This window comes from Alligator sinensis, unplaced genomic scaffold (assembly GCF_000455745.1).
Source record: "Alligator sinensis unplaced genomic scaffold, ASM45574v1 scaffold766_1, whole genome shotgun sequence".
Taxonomy (NCBI): domain Eukaryota; kingdom Metazoa; phylum Chordata; order Crocodylia; family Alligatoridae; genus Alligator; species Alligator sinensis.
The window spans coordinates 599202-618665 of record NW_005842390.1 but is presented as its reverse complement, the minus strand read 5'-3'; the positions used below and the strand labels follow the sequence as shown (position 1 = coordinate 618665).

At 52.6% G+C, this 19464-nt stretch overlaps 1 protein-coding gene across 1 annotated transcript in view; it reads right to left on the bottom strand.

Moving 5' to 3' along the window:
* Window positions 1-19464, bottom strand: part of LOC102370413 (receptor-type tyrosine-protein phosphatase V-like) — a 72376-nt gene that overhangs the window by 40923 nt on the left and 11989 nt on the right. The window contains 7 exon segments of the mRNA XM_014522728.2: window positions 34-300; window positions 1149-1421; window positions 5882-6151; window positions 6383-6652; window positions 7461-7724; window positions 12064-12130; window positions 13912-13993. Coding sequence (XP_014378214.2) covers window positions 34-300; window positions 1149-1421; window positions 5882-6151; window positions 6383-6652; window positions 7461-7724; window positions 12064-12130; window positions 13912-13993 — 1493 coding nt within the window.

Here is a 19464-nt window from a genome sequence, read left to right as displayed (position 1 = left end):
TAGCCCCATAAGCACATGGGCAAAAGCACTCACATGTCCAGTTGGCGATCCGCAGGGGTGGAGAGGCATGCAGCCCAGCTATCGTCCTGACCACAAGGGTGTACTGGGTCCCTGGGCTCAGCCCCTCGTAGGTAAGGTTGGTGATGCTTCTCTGTACAGAACTGCTCAACACCAGTACATGAGGCTCCATGGTGTATAGCTCCACCTTATATCCTGATCCAGTAGCCTCCTCCCAACAAGCGTGCAGGGTAGAGGGGCTTCCCTGGCTGGAGAGGCTTGCACCAGGTGGTGCTACAGGTTCTGCAAGGCATAAAGAGCCGGGCATTGTAGTTGCACATGCAGGAGGGCACCCAGGGTGCTCTCAACACAAGGAATACTGGCATGGTCCTCCCCACATGCATTCCAGGGGGATGAGGCAGCCCCTCAGCATTGCATTCTGGGACTGAATCGAGAGGAGCCAGAGTAGATCCCCTTGCCCCTGAATGGAAACCATGTGGCTAGGGTGGTCCCTGCCCACATCAAACTCTGGGACACAAAGGGCAGCCTCTTCTTGCACATGGGCCCGTGTCACTCAGTTAAAGGGCATTCAGTGCTGGGGGAAGGGCAATGCTGGAAGATGGACAGTCTCATCCATCCTGGCTAATGGGGATTGAAAAAGGCTGTCTTCCTGGCCCATTCAGTCCCATGCAGGGTGCCCATCAGGTTTGTGCTAGGCAAAACCTGGCCATGGAGTGTAAGGCTGCTGCTTCACCTGGCATGGGGCTGCGAGGCAGGCCCCAGGTTCTGGTTTGCCTTTGGGACCTGGAGCCAGGTCAGATGTTTAAGACCCAGGCATACACCAGCACTCTGGTCTCACACCCTCATTCCTTCACGGTCACCAAGTGGTCATGCCAGTACCAACAATGTGCCCAGGCAAGCTGTGTGCCTAGTGTGGAGGGGGGCACAGCCTGCACCCAATTTCTCCAGCACCTCTTGCTCCTGGCCTTCCCACCCTGGGTTCATATGTGGGTGAGGTTTAGCCACAGTGACCTGAAAACCATCCCTGTATGTGGTCTCTCTAATGGCTCAGCCCTTCAGCAGTGAGTCTTCCTGTCCCTCCAGTGCCTGTTGGCTGGGTGTGCCAGCCTGGTGGACTCAGGCTTACTTACGTGTCCAGGTGGCTGAACTCTGGGAGGATGCTCTGTAAGGGCCAGCCATTGCTGTCACCTGCACGGTGTACTGCGTCCCAGGGCTCAGACTGTGAAATGTGATGCGAGTGCTGTCTCCTCCCACAGACACATTCCTGGTGGGGGTTTTACTCTCATCCTGCTGCAAGGTCACCAGATAAAAGTCTCTGTTCCCAGCTGGGGAGCTCCACTGAGCTTGCAAGGAGCCATTGTCCCCACCACTGCTCAAGGACACATTGGTTGGGCTTAGTGGGCCTGGAAGAGAGAACAGGTGGAGAAGGAGATTGGTGCATGTCACCTTATATCCATAGGTGACTGAAAAAATACCTAAGACTGCCCCATCATCACCCACTCACACTCCCCCAGAACCCATCTTCACTTCTGGGAGAGTGCTTCATGCTAATATCATGAACTGTGATTGCAGTGGGTAGCATCCCCCATGCAGCCCTGCCACTTTATCTCTAACAAGGCCCACACTCCCTGTACAAAGAGAGTTCCTTGAGAAGAGACCAACACATGAATCAAATGGTCAAATGAGCACAGACTTTACCACCCCACTCAAATACACAAAGGCTGAGGCAGGGTTGCTCTCTACCCCACATGCTATTAGGCTGCTTTCAGCCTAGTTTTAAATGTCCTAATTGGTGATGCCCTCTCTCCTGCCTGTGGGAGACAATCTGCTCACTGGCAGGACATCATTCTTATATTCTCCCTGCTTTCATTTCACTGTGTTCATTAATATTCCTGAGACCGGCCCAAATCAAACTTTCCAGTGTGAATGTTCCCCTTGAATGTATTTGGTATTGTGCAACATGTTGTTCTCTCATGGGACATAAGCTGTAGGCAGCAGCAGCCAGTGTAGTCACAGGCTTTCTAGAGCAGTAACCAGACTGGCTGGCGACATGCACGGCTTCTGAAGGGAACCGGAACACAAGAAACAGCTGCACTTCGCCAAGATGCAGTCAACTGAGCAGTCCGCTGACCAGACTAAGCAGAATAGCAGTGGTATCAGCACAAAGCCTCCGAGTTCAGAATGTGCACCCACACCCAAAACCCAAAGGCACAAGCAAGCAGCCAATATACCAAGCCAGCCAACCCCTTAGGGCAGCATAGCTCCTGTGCTTGTAGTATTCAACCTCTGGACCTTAATTCTGCAGCTCACAACCGTCTCTAACTGTTTACTGTTCTCTGGAGAAGGTCACAGCCCCCTGCATGTTTGGCATGAATGGACCAAAAACGCTCTGTTCACTATCTGCCTTCACTCCTGCTGGCTGAGAAGACCCTGGTGCCTGACTGCTGCCAGGACTATTATGGACTATTCACAGCAAGAAAGAATGAGTGAAAAACATATTCCTAACCCAACCAGGAAGCCTGACAGTGGTTAACATATAGGAGACCTGGGTTCAATCCTCTGCCACAGGCTTCTCTGTGATACTGGGCAAGTTGCATTGTTTCTCTGTGCCTTGGTTTCCCAAAATGTAGTTCTCTGTGTCCCAGGAGTGCATATGGACCAGTAACGTAGATAAATCAGAGGCCAGGAATCATGCTGGGCAACCTGCACTGGCTTTGCTGCTTGGGGCCTGATTGTAAATGTTAAAAGATTGGCAGACGTGCTGCAAGTCAAGATCTTTCTGTGCGGATATAGCCATGGGGTTCTCAACCACTTTTGACTCAAGGCACCCCTCATAGATTCACAGATGTTAGGGCTGGAAGGGACCTCAATAGATCATCGAGTCCGACCCCCTGCATAGGCAGGAAAGAGTGCTGGGTTCAGATGACCCCAGCTAGATGCCTATCTAACCTCCTCTTGAAGACCCCCAGGGTAGGGGAGAGCACTACCTCCCTTGGGAGCCCGTTCCAGACCTTGGCCACTCGAACTGTGAAGAAGTTCTTCCTAATGTCCAGTCTAAATCTGCTCTCTGCTAGCTTATAGCCATTATTTCTTGTGACCCCCAAGGGCGCCTTGGTGAGTAGAGCCTCACCAATTCCCCTCTGCGCCCCCATGATGAATTTATAGGCAGTCACAAGGTCACCTCTCAACCTTCTCTTGCAGAGGCTGAAGAGGTCCAGGTCCTTGTTAGGCTCAAGGCACCTCTCAGAAAATGCCAGCTCTTAACTCACTAACTTTTTGACTACAGAAGAGTAATAGAGAGATTCTTTTGCTGCAAAATACTCAGAAAGACCACAGCAGGTCAGAAATCTCTCTGTCTATCTTGTGACCCATGTTTGTACACCTAACAATGCTAATATCGCACGACATCCCATGGCACCCTTTAAAGGACTTCCAGGCACCCCAAGGTGCCAGAGCACCCTTATTGAGAATAACTGATGTAGCCTGACCATAACTTCACACAGGTGAGCATACGACTCTTGTTGAGCAAGAGGGGAATGACTGACCTCTGTGGAGCACCCTTTGCATTTTCTATGGGCAGTGCAGCATGCCTCCTGGGTCCAGGCAACTTCACTTGCATTACTCGGAGGAGGGTTTTTTTTGTTTTCCAGTGTCTGGCCTTGTGGGGTCCTGCTTGGTGAGGGGGTTCTTACCCACACCCCAATACAAATAATAACAATGAGGACCTTGCCTCAGCTCAGCAGCTTCCATCATCACCCAAACAGTATCCCTTATGTGTGGGGATTATGGGTGTCCCACAGTACCCCCACCCTGGAGGTCACTATGAGAAAGGACAGTGGGGTAGGAGAAGCAAATTGCCTGGGAACTATGAGGATCATAGCCAGCATTCACTCAGCTGTCACTGACTCCCAACCAGGAAGATACAAGTTGCACATAGGAACAGCAGCCAGTAGCTGAAGGTGGAGCTCATTTGGCCAAAAATCAAGCCTAAGAGTGCTTTCTGCCAAATCACAGCATGTGCCACAGGCTCAGAGCCTGGGGAATCTCTGCTGGCTGCTGAGCTAACAGGGCTTTGCTGTCCTATGCTGCTAGAACAGGAGAGGCAGGTGGGGAACCCACTTCTGATGAGACCCAGGGGCCAAAGGGACTGGCCAGTGCTGCAGGACGCCAATGCACCGAAGCTGAGCTGCCAGTGCCCCCACACACAGACAACTGGCCCCACTGCTAGTAACAAGGTCCAAACATGGTGCTCACAGGTGGGCAGCAGGGGCAGCCTCGTCCCAGTGTGAGAGGTCAGCCAGCATAGGGTAGCCGGCACCTGCAGGGACAGCCAGAAACCTCCGCTGCTTGGGGTCAGCGGGCTCCTGACCACTGTGGCACAGACGTTTTGTGTCAGGGCCTCCCTGCTACTTTGATCACACACAACCCAGGGGGAGGCTACTGGCTGCCATGGGACCAGCTCCACTTTGCCCTGGGCAAGATTCAATGTGAACACTGGGCATTCACCCATTCACCCAGGGAAGCCCCACTTCTGAGTATAAAACTCCTTCCTGTACTTCGCCCTATCCACTTGCTCCTGCTGTGGGGCTGGGGTCGCAATCAGGCCTGACATTACATCCCTTTTGTCCTGAGAGCAGGAAGTGCTGCCAAGGTGACTTCAAAATGTGTTGCATCTCCCTTAGGCTTTCACCTTTCCTGGTCCAGAATGTCCCACTTAGCTAGGAGCAGCTGCTGCCCACGTCACAGAAGTTTTCCTAGAAAGCTTCCCCTCCCACATAGGCTCAGCCTCTCATGCCTCCTCATCACTCAGCAGCAAACTCTACACTTGGCAGCGCAGGGAAGAGGGTGGTAACCGTCAAGGGCCACACGCCAGAATCAACGAGAGAAGAGAAAGTCAAGAGATTGCTGCCTGTCAAGAGTGTCACAGGGAGGGTAGAGGCAGGGGTGGATGAGGGTGGTGGCTGAAGGGAAGCAGTCCATGTCCCCATGCAGATGTGGGGCTGCTGCTGCAGCCTGGGAGAGGAGGCTCCAGTTTCTTGCCCAGTTCTGTCCATTAAGAGGGCAGATGCTGGGGTTGTCTGTGCAGCTCAGCAGTGTTATTATGCAAAAGGCCAACACAGAAGAGCTGCACTTACACTACTCTGCAGGCAATGCTACCCACAGGCACGGCCGCGGAGCTGGGAGATTCAATCAAGGATCCAGGTGCCACTGGGGAAGCTGGGAGCACCCACCTGGCCTCTGGGCCTGCTTAGCTTGAGGAGGAGGAGGCACTAGATCCTGTTCTGGCTCCACAAATGCTAAGGCTGGCTTATCCATAGGGGGAGAGAGAAGACAGCTGGGATTTCCTTGTTTCTCTTTCCTGCTATAACCTTGCAGGAACACAATACATAGCTTCCCCAGCCAAAGGAACCCACTGAAGAGCCTGATCTCTGCTAAGCAATCCCCATGCTCAGTTCCCTTCACCACCAAGTTTGATGGAGAATGGGGGGAATGGGCCACCTCTGGCTACACCCAACCATATTTCTGGGGCTTGGTTTGAAATCCCTTGCCCTCAACCACTAACCCCCACATAGTCACAAATCAGAAGTCAGAACCCCCAAGATCAGGAGAGGTTTTAAATGAGCTCTCACTACCTGCTGGCCTGAGCCCTTAGATGCCGTGGCTCCAGGCTTTTCCTTATAAGAACCAATGCCTGACTTTTATTGTAAATGGAAAGTATCTCCTGAGTGCAGGAGTAACCCCGCACAACTGTCACGAGACTGGCAGTACCTCCCTCTGACTCCAAAGCCTTGAAAATAGCACGGGTATTCACAGCCTACGGCCCCAGAACTCTGTCCCATTGCCCCTGGAAAGCTGTACTTACATGTCCAGGCTGTGGCATTGGGCCCTGATGCCATGTAGGTTCCAGCCGTGGCACTCACCGCCAGGTGATACTGGGTGCCAGGGTCCAGGTGCTGGAAGGTGTAGTTGGTGAGGCCTCTCTTGGTGGATATGGCTTTGCTCACTTTTGAGGAGAGGAGGCTGTGAAGCTTGAGGTGCAGCCAGGCAGCTCCCCCAGCACTGGTCCAGGAGGCAAAGAGGCTGGTGCTGGAGCCCAGGTTCTGGAGCCTCAGTTCTTCTGGGGCAGAGGGTGCTGAGGGGACAACAGGAGCTGAGTAGATTCATTTCTGGCAGCACCACAAACACACATGCACAGGTCCACCGACTACCCCCACTCCCAGCTCCCAGGGCTAAAAGGAAGCCCTCTGCCAGCCCAAGCTCCCTTATATGCGGCACAGCCAGCCCCTGCCACAGCACAGCGACATGCTGGCACTCCAGCCCTGGTGCACCCAGGCTCTGAGCTGCAGCCCCCATGCTCCCTTACCTGTCCACTGGTGGAGGCTGGTGCTGGCCTGGCTAGCTCCGGCTAGCGTGGTAATCTTCAGGGCATACTCACTGCCAGCCAGCAGCCCCTCAAACAGGAACGCGGAGACATCTGCGAGGACAGACTCATTGCGCACAGCCACCTGGGAATCAAGGTGATAGAGGACGAGCCGGTAGCCATCCTTTTTGCCGGAGGCATCCACCCAGGAGGCATGCAGGGCTGAGGTGCTCCCACGGTTGCTCAGGCTCACGTTGTGTACAGGTGATGGGCCTGGACCAGACACAACACAGACAGGTCTGCTGGCAGCCATGCTTCCCCTGCCCCTTTTCACACTACCTGGGAGCCAGCAAAGTGTGAAAATGTTCCTTGTCACATCCCCCAACTAGATCAACCCACCTCAGTCTGCTAGACCCCTTGCCAGAGCCACTGGCCCAGATCTTCCCACCTGTCCTGCCGAACACCCAACCAGATCCTTTTAGCCAGATCCATCTGCCCACACTCTCTCAGCTCCCCCAACCTGGGTCTCTTGTTTAGATCCCTCTGCCGTATCACCCCCCGGTCCAGAACTCCCCACAGGATCCCTTGGTTGGATTGCTGTCAGATCCATTCTTTCTCAGCTCAGTCTCTGAATTACAGCCTGGCACAGAAAAGCTTTTGAAGGGATCTCCTTGTATCTAACCCTAAGGCACAGTGGTAACTATCTAATGGGCTCTGCTCTAGCATTATGTATGGACCACCCTTCCTACCCTACTGCATGGGGCTTTTCCTGCCCCTCTAGCCTTTGCACAGCCCTTCTCCTGGCCATGGTTTTGGGGTAGCCCAGGGCTGACTCCCCCTGGCACTACGTCAACCCCCACTGGGGAGGGGCAGGGCTAGAACCTTTTCTTGGACGCACCATGATGAAGCCTGTCCCTGTCTGGTGCAGCAGGGCGCAGGGGGAGTGACCCTGCCTCCCCACACAGCTGCACAGCCCCCTCTAGCTCAGAGAGGGCAGGTTCCATTAAGATTCACCCTCATGTAACTCCTGCCCTTTGCATCACCACTGATCCCCTCAGTTGATGCCCTGGGAAGCTCTTACTTGTCTGTCCAGTCACCACCTCTCTGACTGCTGCACAAGTTAGAGCAGCAGTGACCTCAGCACGATAGCGCGTCCCCGGAACGAGCCCTTGGAACTGGAAGCTGGTAGCGTTGGGTCCAGCTGATCCATTCTGCAGCAGCAAGTCCGGGTCCAGCGTGTAGAGGGCCAGGGAGTAGCCCAGAGCGTCCCCCTCTGGTTCATCCCAGGACAGGAAGAGAGAGTCCGAGCGGCCCTGGTCACTGACACTCACATTTAGGAGGGTCCCTGCAGAATCAAAGCCAACAATGCTGAGCAGGCCCTGAGTGGTTGAGGGGCGTGAGTCACTCCCATCCCAACTGCTCCAGCTGCTTGGAAGAAAGCTCTTAGACTTCACCGGTGCCAGGATCTCAGGAGCTCCCTGCCCGCATGAACACAAGACCCCTTCTCACCCGGATGCTAGCAGAGACCATTCACCGCGGAGTGTCACTTGGCTAAACCACTGTGCTACCCCAGACCATCCCACCTGCCACTGCTCCACGTTAACACCAGACTCCTTCTGCTTTGTCTCACTGGCTTCATGCACCCTGTCCAACCCAAGCTGAGAAACACTCTCCTGGACAGTCCCAGACTCCTACAAGTCCATTCACACCTCTTGGACTCAAATGAATAAAGGATTTGTGTGACTCCAAACCTAGACCCTAGGGGCTTTCATCCGCCTTACAGAAACACTGCCATGGTGAGCTGAACTGCCCCTCACTTCAGGGCTTTCAGAGGCCAGAAGCTGACATCGTTTAAGTGCTCTGAAAGGCTGTTTGTGTCCTAGGACAGAAATAGTGAGGTTTCCTGCCTTCAGGAAACTCTACAAGCTGCTGTGCTTCCTACAGGTCAGTGCCTTGCAGCTGACCCCTAGGCACAGTCTAGAATAGTCTGGCTATTAATAGTTTGGGCTTTGGGTCAGGAGTGAGGGGCAGAGAGGTATGCCAGATCTTGGGGCTAGGTAGCAACATGGGGAGAGGGGCCAGGAGTGAGAGGCATGGCTAGAACAAGGAAAACTCAGAGCTGGAATAGTAAACCGGAGGGACTGCAGGTCAGGCATGAGAGGCATCACTTTGTGGGGACTGAGGAGTGAAACTGCAGAGAGCAGGAAGAGATTGTAGTTATGGCAAAATTGTGTGCATGGGTGTTGGGAACTAGTTGCCCAAGGCAGATCATTCAAGGCCCTGCTGGGAGACACAACAGCCTTGATGTCAGGACCGCTGCATGCCATGAACAGGGCCTGGGTGTCTGAAGCAATGAATACTCTCACTGCTCATTGCTCCAGACTTCCCCAGAGCCTCCCTGGAGTACTCATGGCAAAAGAGAGCTCATCCCAGCTCTGCTAGGAGAGAGGGCCTGTGCACAGGGGAAGGTGTAGAGAGCTGCTGGGACCAAGCCCCTCCAGCTCAGGGTGGGGATGGCAGAAGCCGGGAGGCAGCAAGCCATGGTTGCACAACCCAACGCTGGGTGCGTCCTTGCTGCCCAGACTTGTTGGAGTGGCGTTACCAGCATGCGGTGCCTGCAGGGCAGACTTGTAGCAACAGAGCTGGCTATAGATTGGGGCTTGGTCCATCACGGCCTTCCCTGCTCTGGCTAGCAGCAGCACCATTAAGGCAAATAATCCAGCTACAAAGTCAGGAGAATCTGGCACTCATTCCATCCCCTTGTTCAGCACAGATCAACACCAGCCACATGGCACTGGGATCTCTTCTCCCCAGAAGACTAGGCAGACTTGCTTCAATGGGCAATGTAGCAAGAGACGCCCCCCAGCTGGCCTGCTGAGGCATCCAGGGTTTCAGCTCCTCAGTTCTGCCTTTTGTTTGGAGTTCATTTCTGGTTTTTCCCTTAAGCGGAAACCCAGAGGAGAGGAGGAGGAAAAAGAGGAAGAGCAGGGTGGGGGAGAGGGAGAGTACTGCCAAACCACAGTGCATCCCTGGAGCAGATTGTGACTGACTCCTCCCTGCGGAGCTACACAGAGAGAAAACTTCTGGACGTTTTTATGCAGGGCTCAGCTGCGTGGAGGTGCTTTCCTGCAGGGTGGGGAATGCCCCACACACAAGGGTGCAAGCTGCATAGCATTTCTCCCGGAGCACAGCACGGCAGGAAGACTCTACCCCTAGGAAACTCCACGAACTGCTGTGTTTCCTGCAGGTCAATGCCTTGCAGCTGACCCCCAGGCCCAGTCTAGACCAAGGGCCCCCAGCCCTTGCTACAGAGCCAGGGCACTGTCTGGCACAGTCCACAGCTGGGCAGCCCACGGCTGGAATGTAATTACCATCCTGGCCTTCACAAGGGACGCAGTTGTTCAGGAGCAAGACATCCTTAATTGTCAGGGAGTTTATCGTTCTCCCTCCCTCACTAAAAACAAATGAGAAATCCCAATCCCTACCCCCACTGAGACAAATGCTATCTGCAGCTGCTGAGCTCCCTGGTAAGTTTTGTGCCTAGGGGAAGTTCAGGAAAAATCCCAGGGGAATGCTCCTTAAGACAGCCTGACACTTGCTTTTTATAATATTTGGGGGTGGGGAGAGACTAATATTAATCAGCTTAATTCTTCCCAAAAACTCTTCAAAGGGCACTTTTCATTCAGATAACCCTCTTGGGGATGAAGGTGTCACCCAGGCACGTGTCCATGGACAGATCCCTGCCCTGGGTGGAAGGCAGAGGAGCAGCCGGCTGGCACATGAGTATGGCCTTCATTTAAGGTCCCAAGTTAGCAAAAGTTCAGCTCACAACCAAAGATTGAGAACCAAGCACCTAGCTAGCTGTGGAGCCACATCTTTTCAGGGCTCTCTTAGCTGTGTGTGGCCCTTCAGTGCCTATGGGGGTGTCCTCAAAAACAGCAGAATCACCTGGTGGAACAAGACTCCAGGTGTCAGCATCCTGTGGGTTTGGGAGCCTCAGCCATGCTTAAGCTGTCCATCCATCCTGAATGTTTAAAGAGGCACAGTCCTCCAGTGCTATGCATGTTTGCTGCTGGATACAAGCATATCCTGATCCCTGGATCTGTGCTTCAAGGATGGGAATTAGTCCTGGATTCTCAAAGCAGCTAAGGGAAATTCAGTAGGAACTGGAATCCCTGCCTGCCTCTCCCCGCCTGGAGGAACAGACAACGAGGCTGTTGCTGGTACATGCTCTGGGACATGACAGTGGGGACTAACACTTCCATCTTGTAGTGTAGGAGGGGACGGTGCAGTGTAGGAGGGTTGGGCCCTATCCCAGCAGACTGCTCCGATTCACTAAGCCAGGGCTTTGCTTTGCGGCATAGCTGGAACCGGCAGCACTAGGGCAGCACTCAGCTAAAGCCCTCTCTGCACTGCCGAGACTGGAAACCATGCAGGAACTAGGGGAAAGGACTGGCACTGAGCTAAAATTGCAGGGCAGGCATGGAGGACATCTTGCTGGAGGCCTCGCCTGTCTGGAGGTCTGCCCAAGAGCCAGCTTTTCGTTACTCTGCTCTCTGCTCCATGCAGCTGCAGCCCCTGTCCGATGAACTAACAGGATACAGATGCAACCAGCAACATCTCTGCCTAACTCTGCAGTGACCCGGGCCTCTCATCCCTACTGGTTTCACTGGGCGCTGCCTAGTCTGGATTGCTCATTCCTCTGAGCCCTGTTCCCCCTCCACGTACTGTGACTGCAGCAGTGCAATAGGTTGGTCCCCCTCAGGGTAACCACAAGCTTTAAATGCTGTTAGACTCGAGTCTGGTCTCAGCTGGAGCAGCAGGTACTTTCTGCCAAGGGGGCTCCAGGTCCCTTCCTCCCAGCACATGCAGCAAGGGGGTTATTTAAGCCCTGTCACCACATTTAAAGGAAAGGCAACACTGCCATTCCTGAGGCTTTGCAGACAAAAGCCACATGATGAAGTATAGGGTGGGGATCCTTTCAGAGCCCCAACTCTGAGACCTGGTGACTCCTATGGTCAATGCCCCATAGCCTGAAGGAGGCACAGTTTCTCCCATCTATCTATAACAGGGAAGAGGGAGGTGCAGTGCCAGAAAATCCAATTCCATCGTCACCATTCAATGCTCCATGGCAAGAAAGGAGCCAGAACCCAGATCCTCCTGCACTAAAAAGCCCAATTTCTTGACCTGAGGGACAATTTTATTAACTATTAACAAAGCAATGTCAGTTCTAGGGCCAGCCAATAAGGGCAGGGGTGATCCCTACACTGCCTCTTTCATTATGACACTTATTTCATAGGGGTGCAGTCAGGATACTCTCTGATTGCATCAAATTTCAAATAGGCTCTAATTTGTTATTGCTGGGCATGTCTACATGTGCATTAATGCTTCATAATTATGGTGCATTAAGTTTAGTACCTGTAATAACAGGTACTAACTTAATGGCATCGTAATTGGAGCTACTGCGCTGTAGTGCCAGTGCACGTTTTTTAGGTGACACTGTGCATTAGTGCATTAGTATGGCTTTCGCTGTGATATGCTAATGTGCAGTAGAGTTAACCTACTGTGCTTCTGCGCTTCTAGCGTCTTGTGTAGACACATCCACTAAGATCCCAGCTCCCGTTGCAGCTCAAAGATACCGGGTACCCTTAAATCCCAGCACTAGGAGGAAACCCCCTACTCACCACTCTTGCTAGGCATTGCTTCAACCTCTGCAGGCCCCTCTGAGGCTGTCTCATTGCATCTGTCAACCTGTGGAATTGGAGTCACCGAATGAGACCCAAGACTCTTACCCAAGAGGAGGTAAAGAGGGGACTCAGTCACAGTCCCCACACATGGAAGACTTTTAGGCAGAGTTGTAACACGGCAGCGGCACGTATGGGGCAGCAGCAGTGCCTGGGTGCCGGTGCTGAGTGTGGCCAGCCAACACCAGCGGTGGTCATTGTCACCCCCCCAGCTCACACCACCAGTTTGGCACTTGGAGATGCTGCCCTGATCACCCCGCCTTAGTTATGCTACCAGATTTGGGTAGCAGAATACTCTTTCATGAGGACGTAATGAGATGTCATGACAGAAAGCTGAATCCAAACAATTAACTTCAAGTTAGAAAAAGCATAGGCACGCAGTTTAATGGAGAAGTGTGGGGTGGAGTCTCCATCTCTTGGTATGGTTAAATCCAGAATGGGTCTCTTCATAAAAGCTCTCCTCTAGCTCAGCCAGAAGTTATTGGGTTTGATACAGTACCCTGAGTGAGGTCCTCTGTGTTGCCAGGTCAGAGTGGATGGTGGTAACAACCCTTCCACCCTAACATCTATAAACCTGTTGTGCTCCAGCCCTGTATCCCACATGGAAGTGTCTTGTACCATCATTAAAGCTGATGGCAGCTAAGGAACTGTGAGAGGCAGATGCTCGATCCTGAGTGCAGGTGTGGCTATGCCTGGACACAGTCACAACAGGGAGCAGTCCAGTGTGCAGCTGGGATCTACACTGCATCCTTCAATAGCATCCCACAACCATGCTAAGCATGTGGACTGCCCAAGCCTTTCACACAAGACCTGGACCATCTGGGACTGAAGACAGGGAGGAGGGAATACTAGTTTGGATGGAGGTTTGGATCTGTAGTGTAGAAGGGATTGGAGAAATCCCACATGGCAATTTTGGGCAGAAAATCAGATAGCAACTGGGCAGGCAGCAGAGGCTAGTTGTCCTGAGGCTCACAAGACAGGCCATGGTCCCTGCTGGAATCGATTTCCCCTCAGTGACTTCCAACAAACCAACTCCCTTTGAAGGGAAATCACCCTCTTTCCATGATGTCAGTGATCAGTGCTGGATTGGCTACCTGGCAACTCCTCTTTAGCAGAAGGACAGCCTAAAAATCAGTCCAGCTGCTTTCTGAAGAGAAGGAAGGCAGGTTGCAAATATAGAGCTGGACCCCAAGAGGTGTGGAGCCCCTTGCACTCCCAACCCCAGGGACGGGTGCTTGCACGTCTCAGGTGCACTCCTTGAGCAGCTGGACTGGAGACACCCTGGAGCAAATGCTCTTGGGGAGAGCCCCAGATTTCCTCAACTTTAAGGGAAGTAGCTCTGCTCCGTCCGCTCCCCCCAAAAGGCTACAGTGAAAAAGTCATCTTTGTTGAGTTACTTCCCTCTCCACTCTACTGCCTGACTCATTCCTGGACCCTCCACCCACTGCAAAGCTGGCAGGGGAGGGGGGCAAAGGGCTCCCAAGCAGCACAACCTCCTGTGAACAGCAAACAGAGGATTCCCCAAGCCAAGAGCTGAACAGCCATAGCAGCAGTTAACAGACTCTGATTGCAGGCTCCAGGGCGAGAGGGCACTGGGGAGGGAGAGGAGGAAAAGAGCCAGCTGGTAATCGCAAACGTCGCTAATTTGGTGCAGCTGTGCAGCTGGAAAAGCAGCTCAGAAGAATGCTGTCATTCCTCAGCGGGGTAGGAGTATGCAAGTCTGTTACAGTCAGGAAACTGAAGCCAGTGTCCCGCACAGAGAAACTGGTTTAAGAGACAAGAGCTTACCTTTGCTTGGGTGCCTGGGAGCCAGGATGGCCACAAGATGGGCAGCAGCAGCAGCAGCAGCTCCATCGGGAGCCTGGAGGTTCTGCAGAGAAGAGGAACAGCAAGTTTGTGGCCCTCCTAGATGCAATCCTCCCTGGCCAGCTCTGTTCCCTGTGGCAGGTCAGGGTTACCTATCCTATGCCCTCCAAGCTGGCATGGGGTGGACTGGAATTGGTGGGGCTACATTCTGGATGCCTTCCTGCAGCAGATAAATCAAGAGCCAGTAGCCCTTAGGCAGGGATAGTGTGTGCTTGCCTGGGGTAGGAGAGTTTGGAAGTGCTTTAGTGTATGTGCGTGCGTGCATGTGTGTGTGTTTGTGAAAGGCGGGGGGAGAGGGAGAAAAGAGAGGGGGAGAAGGAGAGGAAGAATGAGTTCTTCAGTAAGTGCGTTTCCTTGTGTGCATTTCTTGGTGTCCTGTTTGTAAATCTGTGATTGTTCCTCAGAGCATGTGCATCTGTGGGGTTTTTTGCCTGTGTGGATCTGCCTCTAATGTCCCTGTTTGTGTGCGTTCCTGTAGATGCTTGTGTGTGTGTGTGTATGTATATGTATGTGTGTTTGCCTTGGGTCAAATTCTCAGCATCTGTTAGCCTTGCTTGCCAGTGTTTCTGTGCGTGTGTGTTTGCGCTCGCGGTCACTACGTGTGTGCCTTGTCTACGTGGGTCTGCTTTGCAGTGTGTGAGAGCTTTGCCTGCCAGTGTTTCTCCTAGGGGCGTGCTTGCCTCTGCTGTGGGTGTGCCCCTGCGGACGTGCCTTGTCTGTGAGAGTGTGTGCACGCTGGTGGCTGTGCGTTCCTGTGGGTAGGTCTCTAGGATGCTGAAGCCCTTTCTGGCCACAAGAATGAGCTCTGCTGAGTTGCCGGAACTGGTGCAGTGATGGGAGGGGATGGCCCGTGGCTCTCAGCTGGATGGGAACACAGGCTGGGAGTGTCTGAACCAGCCCCCAGCAGGAGGTGGGTCGAAGCCTCAGGCCAGCCGTGTTTGTGTACAACAGCTGGGCCCTCCCCAAGTACCACTCCAATCCTTTTTCCTTGCCTGAACTGCTGCTCTGCTTTCTGCTCCCTGCCCTATTTGCTACTGTTTTCCATGCTCCCTCCCTGATTTACCGCCTGCCACATGTGGTACCTGCCTGTGCTACCTGTGGCACATGTGCAGCAGGTTGGCCACCTCTGGTGTACAGGAATACCTGGGGGTATTTGTGTGCACACCTCTTTCCACATGTCTCTGAAGTGTTTGAGGTACACGTGTCTTTCTGTGTTGTGCGTGAGGTTGTTTCTGAAATGTGTTGGTGTGTGAAGTGAGTGTACATGGTGTGTGTACAAGGGGTGTCATGTGTTGATCAGCTGTGTGCCTGTATGAGGCATGGTGTGTATTGTATGCATCTGGAGTGCGTGAGACATGGGCCTGTAAGCACCACATTGTGTCCTGTATCTGTGTAGTGTTTGCAGCATGCCGTGTCTGCCTGTGTCAGGTGTATGTTTGGTGCCATAAGACATGCAATGCCTTTTAGAAGTGCCAGGCACGCGTCGGTCTGTGTTGTGATGTGTTGGGGCATGCTGAGGTGTGTGTAGCACGCTCCATATTGTTTCGCTGCGGCATAGGTTGTGCTTGTCTGTTGTGAAAAGGGTGCTGTCTCTGTGCATCTGATGTGAGAAGTGTGAGGCACATGGAATGAAATATTTGCCTCTGTGGGAAGCAACTCATGTCTGCCCATCTCTCTGGGTCTGGGTGCATGTAGCAAGGACTGCTGGCTGACAAATTCATGGGGGAGATGCTACTGGGTCCAGACTAGGTTCAGAGCATCAGGACAGCATCTGCAGCAGGGTCAGTGGCATGTATACATCAGTAAATTGGTGCAATGTGTGTGGCAGAGGAGTCTGGGCCAGAAGCCAGGATGGCCACTCTGGCAGCACCCAGGGAGCCCCAGGAAGGATTAATTCTGTGAGCTCTGGGCACTCTCGCCAGTACTGACTGCTGTGGAAAAAAGAAAAGCTTGGGACCCAGCTGCATGTTGGAAACCCCCACCTATCTCCTGTAGGCCTCCTGCTTGTACGTGGCAGAGCTGTATGTGGCCCTCGCACCCACTTCGAATTGGCTTGGGCTGCTGGGCCCTTCCTGGGGAACAGAGCTGGCCAGAGGGTCTGCTACTGCCCGAGGCACAAATGGTATTCAAGTAGTCGGGCACCTGCCACCTTGTACCTAGAGCCACAGAGAGCCCTACAATGCCCAGTCAGCCTCAACCCATCCCCTTCTGCGAAGGAGCTGGCTAGTCTCATACCCAGAGCTGGAGATATAGGCAAGGGCCACAGGAACACAGCACAGGAGGACTGGGGCCTCTACAAGGATGGCTCTGGCGTCCCTTGGATTCCCTGCATCACTTAGGTGTTGAGGGAGCTTTCCAGGGGCACAGAGGGACAGACCCCCCCGCCCCACCCCGATGGATTATAATAGATGGGGATGCCCACACCAGGACATGGGATCTGCCTTGTGGCCACTGCCCCCGATTGGTATCCTCTGAGATGACTGACTCCAGTATCCCCCACCTCTTTTGTATGGAGTAGGACTCATTAGTTCACACTGGTGAGTGCCCAATCATATTTTTTTTTTAAAGGGAAAGAACTTATTTCTCTACTTAGAGCACCTCTATTAAAAACAAGTGGACACCAAACCATTCCCATTTACCAATAAATGCATGACTTGACAACATAAAACCATGCATACCAAAGCATTTACACCAGGGCTCCTAACACATCAGGCGTTCTTGCCAAAGAGAAATAGGACACAAGATAACACATCTGGCTGTCACAGGACATCACAGCAGCACTTTAAAAAAAATCCTTAAATACTGCCCTGATTCTGCTGGGAGCTGAGCATCAAAATACATGAATACTGCAGCTGTTCAGACCATAGAGGACCTAGCAGGCCCAGCAGCGAGGATGTGGGATGCTGAGTGATGAGAAACCTAATCTCGTGGCTGGAGAAATAATACATGGTCAGGAGAATTGAGAGTGTTCCAGCGAGGGGGGCGACTCCCTGGGAGGTAGAGGGAGAAGAAAAGGCAAATGGAAATGTAACACTGACCTGCTAGTATCTGCTACCAGGAACCTCTGCCTTTAGGTGACAGATGCGTAGATCAGTAACAGAGATGCCCACAAGTGAGCTATTTAAACAGAATGACTATAGGAAAAATTCTTGCTTCCTTACATTTCATTAGGATCCTGTTTTGCTCCCTGGTTTCTTAAGAAAAACAACTAGTGCTGGCTGAAACCACCAGAAAAACAAACTTTTCAGTGCAAAGGGGTTGACTGCCAAGATGCTACCCTGTTCTGCGCACACCGATGTGGTGTCCCCTCTGCTTCACAAGTGACCCCCTCACCCACTACCCACCGGGCACATGGCTGGCACTAGCACGAGCAGCCTCACCCAGGAAGCAGAGATTTGTTCTTAGAACAGTGTACGCAGCCCAAACAGAAAGCCCCTCCTCTCCCCACACCCTGTCACCAAAGCAGTCTGGATGCAATTTCCACTTGGAGCTCCCAACTGGGTAATAGGATGCAGCAAAGCAGGCGGACTGCGGGCAGGCAGGGGGCTGCAGGCTCTTTCCATTGGCCGGGGCAATGGGGAGGATTCGGGCTGGCTGCTGGAGCCATTCACAGAGTTGGAGGCTGTTTTGAAAGGCCTCCGTCCAGCACTCAGTGGTTGCAGCCAGCTGAGCTTTGGCTTTTAAGTTTCCTTTTGAAACTCAGTCTGCTGCCAGCTCTACCCCCTGCGCCCCAGGGCAGAGTTATGGATTTACAGCTGGCCTGTCCCCAGCTGTGTTTGCAAAGAAACTTTAGCCTTTGCTGTTGCGCTTGATCTTGCTAGACAGGTTTGTGGGGTTGGCGTATGGGGTGTGCATCCAGGCAACCGAGTGATGGGATCATGGCATTCACAAGTACAGGAGACAGCGAGAGAGCCACTCAGGGAAGTAGGAGAGGAGGAAGGAGGTTGTGTTTTCTGGACTGATCAGCAGGGATCCTGGTTTTCTCGGATAAAAAAATTGCCAATTCTCTGATAAAAATGAAAGGCCACTCTATATAAAGGTATCAAATGAACACCATGTTTTATTGATATATTTACAGTTTTAAAGCAATTTGGAAACCTACCCATGCCTCCATCAGTATAATAAGATAAATTCTAGATAGCTAAATGAATCACTATAATAAGATAAATTCTATTCTATAGCATCACTATAATAAGATAAATTCTAGATATATTTTGGCATTTGATTTTGGGTTTTTCCATCATGGAAAATCAGAGCTACTGCTGAGACCACTCTGTAGACCACTATGCCACCCCGTGCCTGATCGCTCTCCTCCTGCTCTCCCCAGCTCCAAGCAGCCCCTTGAAGTCTGGAACTCTGCCAGCCTGCAACGGGAATCCCGCAGCTTCCCACGTTTCTCCTTTAAAGGAGAAAATCCGTGATTGTCCATGTTTTTCCATGATTGTTTGTGACCCTTTTATATATTCTTGTGACCCACTTTTGGGTCCCAACCCATAGGATGAGAAATGCTGGGCTAGTCCAACCCCCCGCTCAATGCAGTGATCATTCCAGCAACTAGATCATTCCAGCCAAGGCTTTGTTGAGCTGGGTCTTAAAAACCTCTAAGGATGGAGAGCCTACAACTATTCTAGGTAACCTGTTGCAGTGTTTTACCATCCTAGTAAGAAAATTCTTCCTAATATCTAACATAAACTTCCCTTGCTGCAACTTGAGACCACTGTTCCTTGTTCTGTCATCTGCCACCACTGAGAACAGTCCAGCTTCATCCTCTTTGGACCCCTCCTCCCGCTTCAGGTAGCTGAAGGCTGCTATTAATTCCCCCCTCAGTCTTCTCTTCTCCAAACTAAATAAGCCCAGTTCTCTCATTCTTTCCTCAGAAGTCATGTCTCCCAGCCCTCTAACCGTTTTCATTGTCCTCCACTGGACTCTCTCCAATGTGTCCACATCCTTTCTGTAGTGGGAAGCCCAAAACTGGACGCAGGACTTCATGTGTGGCCTCAGTGCAGAACAGAGGTGAAGAATCACTTCTCAATCTGCTAGCAATACTCCTACTAATGCAGCCCAGGATGCTGTTAGCCTTCTTCACAACAACGACACACTGTTGGCTCATATTCAGTTTACTGCCCACTGTAATTCTCAGCTGCTGCTTTGCTAGTCGGTCCCCAGCCTGTACCAATACATAGGGTTTGTCTGTGATGCTGTGAATGAGGAGCAGTGGCTGGTCTGTTTTGGGGGGGTGGGGGCAGGCATGGCCATATTGGGCTATTCTGCAACTTTCTGGGGAATGAATCTGATGCACTGAAAGCTCTGCTACTTGCTGTGCACTGTGTCACCTTGCCCCAGGCTCGCCCCACCCCAGAGGCTGGCAAGAGGAAGGTGAGGCCCCACAGCAGGTGCTCCTCCCTGGGGCACAGAGCCAGGGTGGGGACTGACTGCATCTAAGGCACAGGAGGAAATTCCAGGCCACAGAAAAGC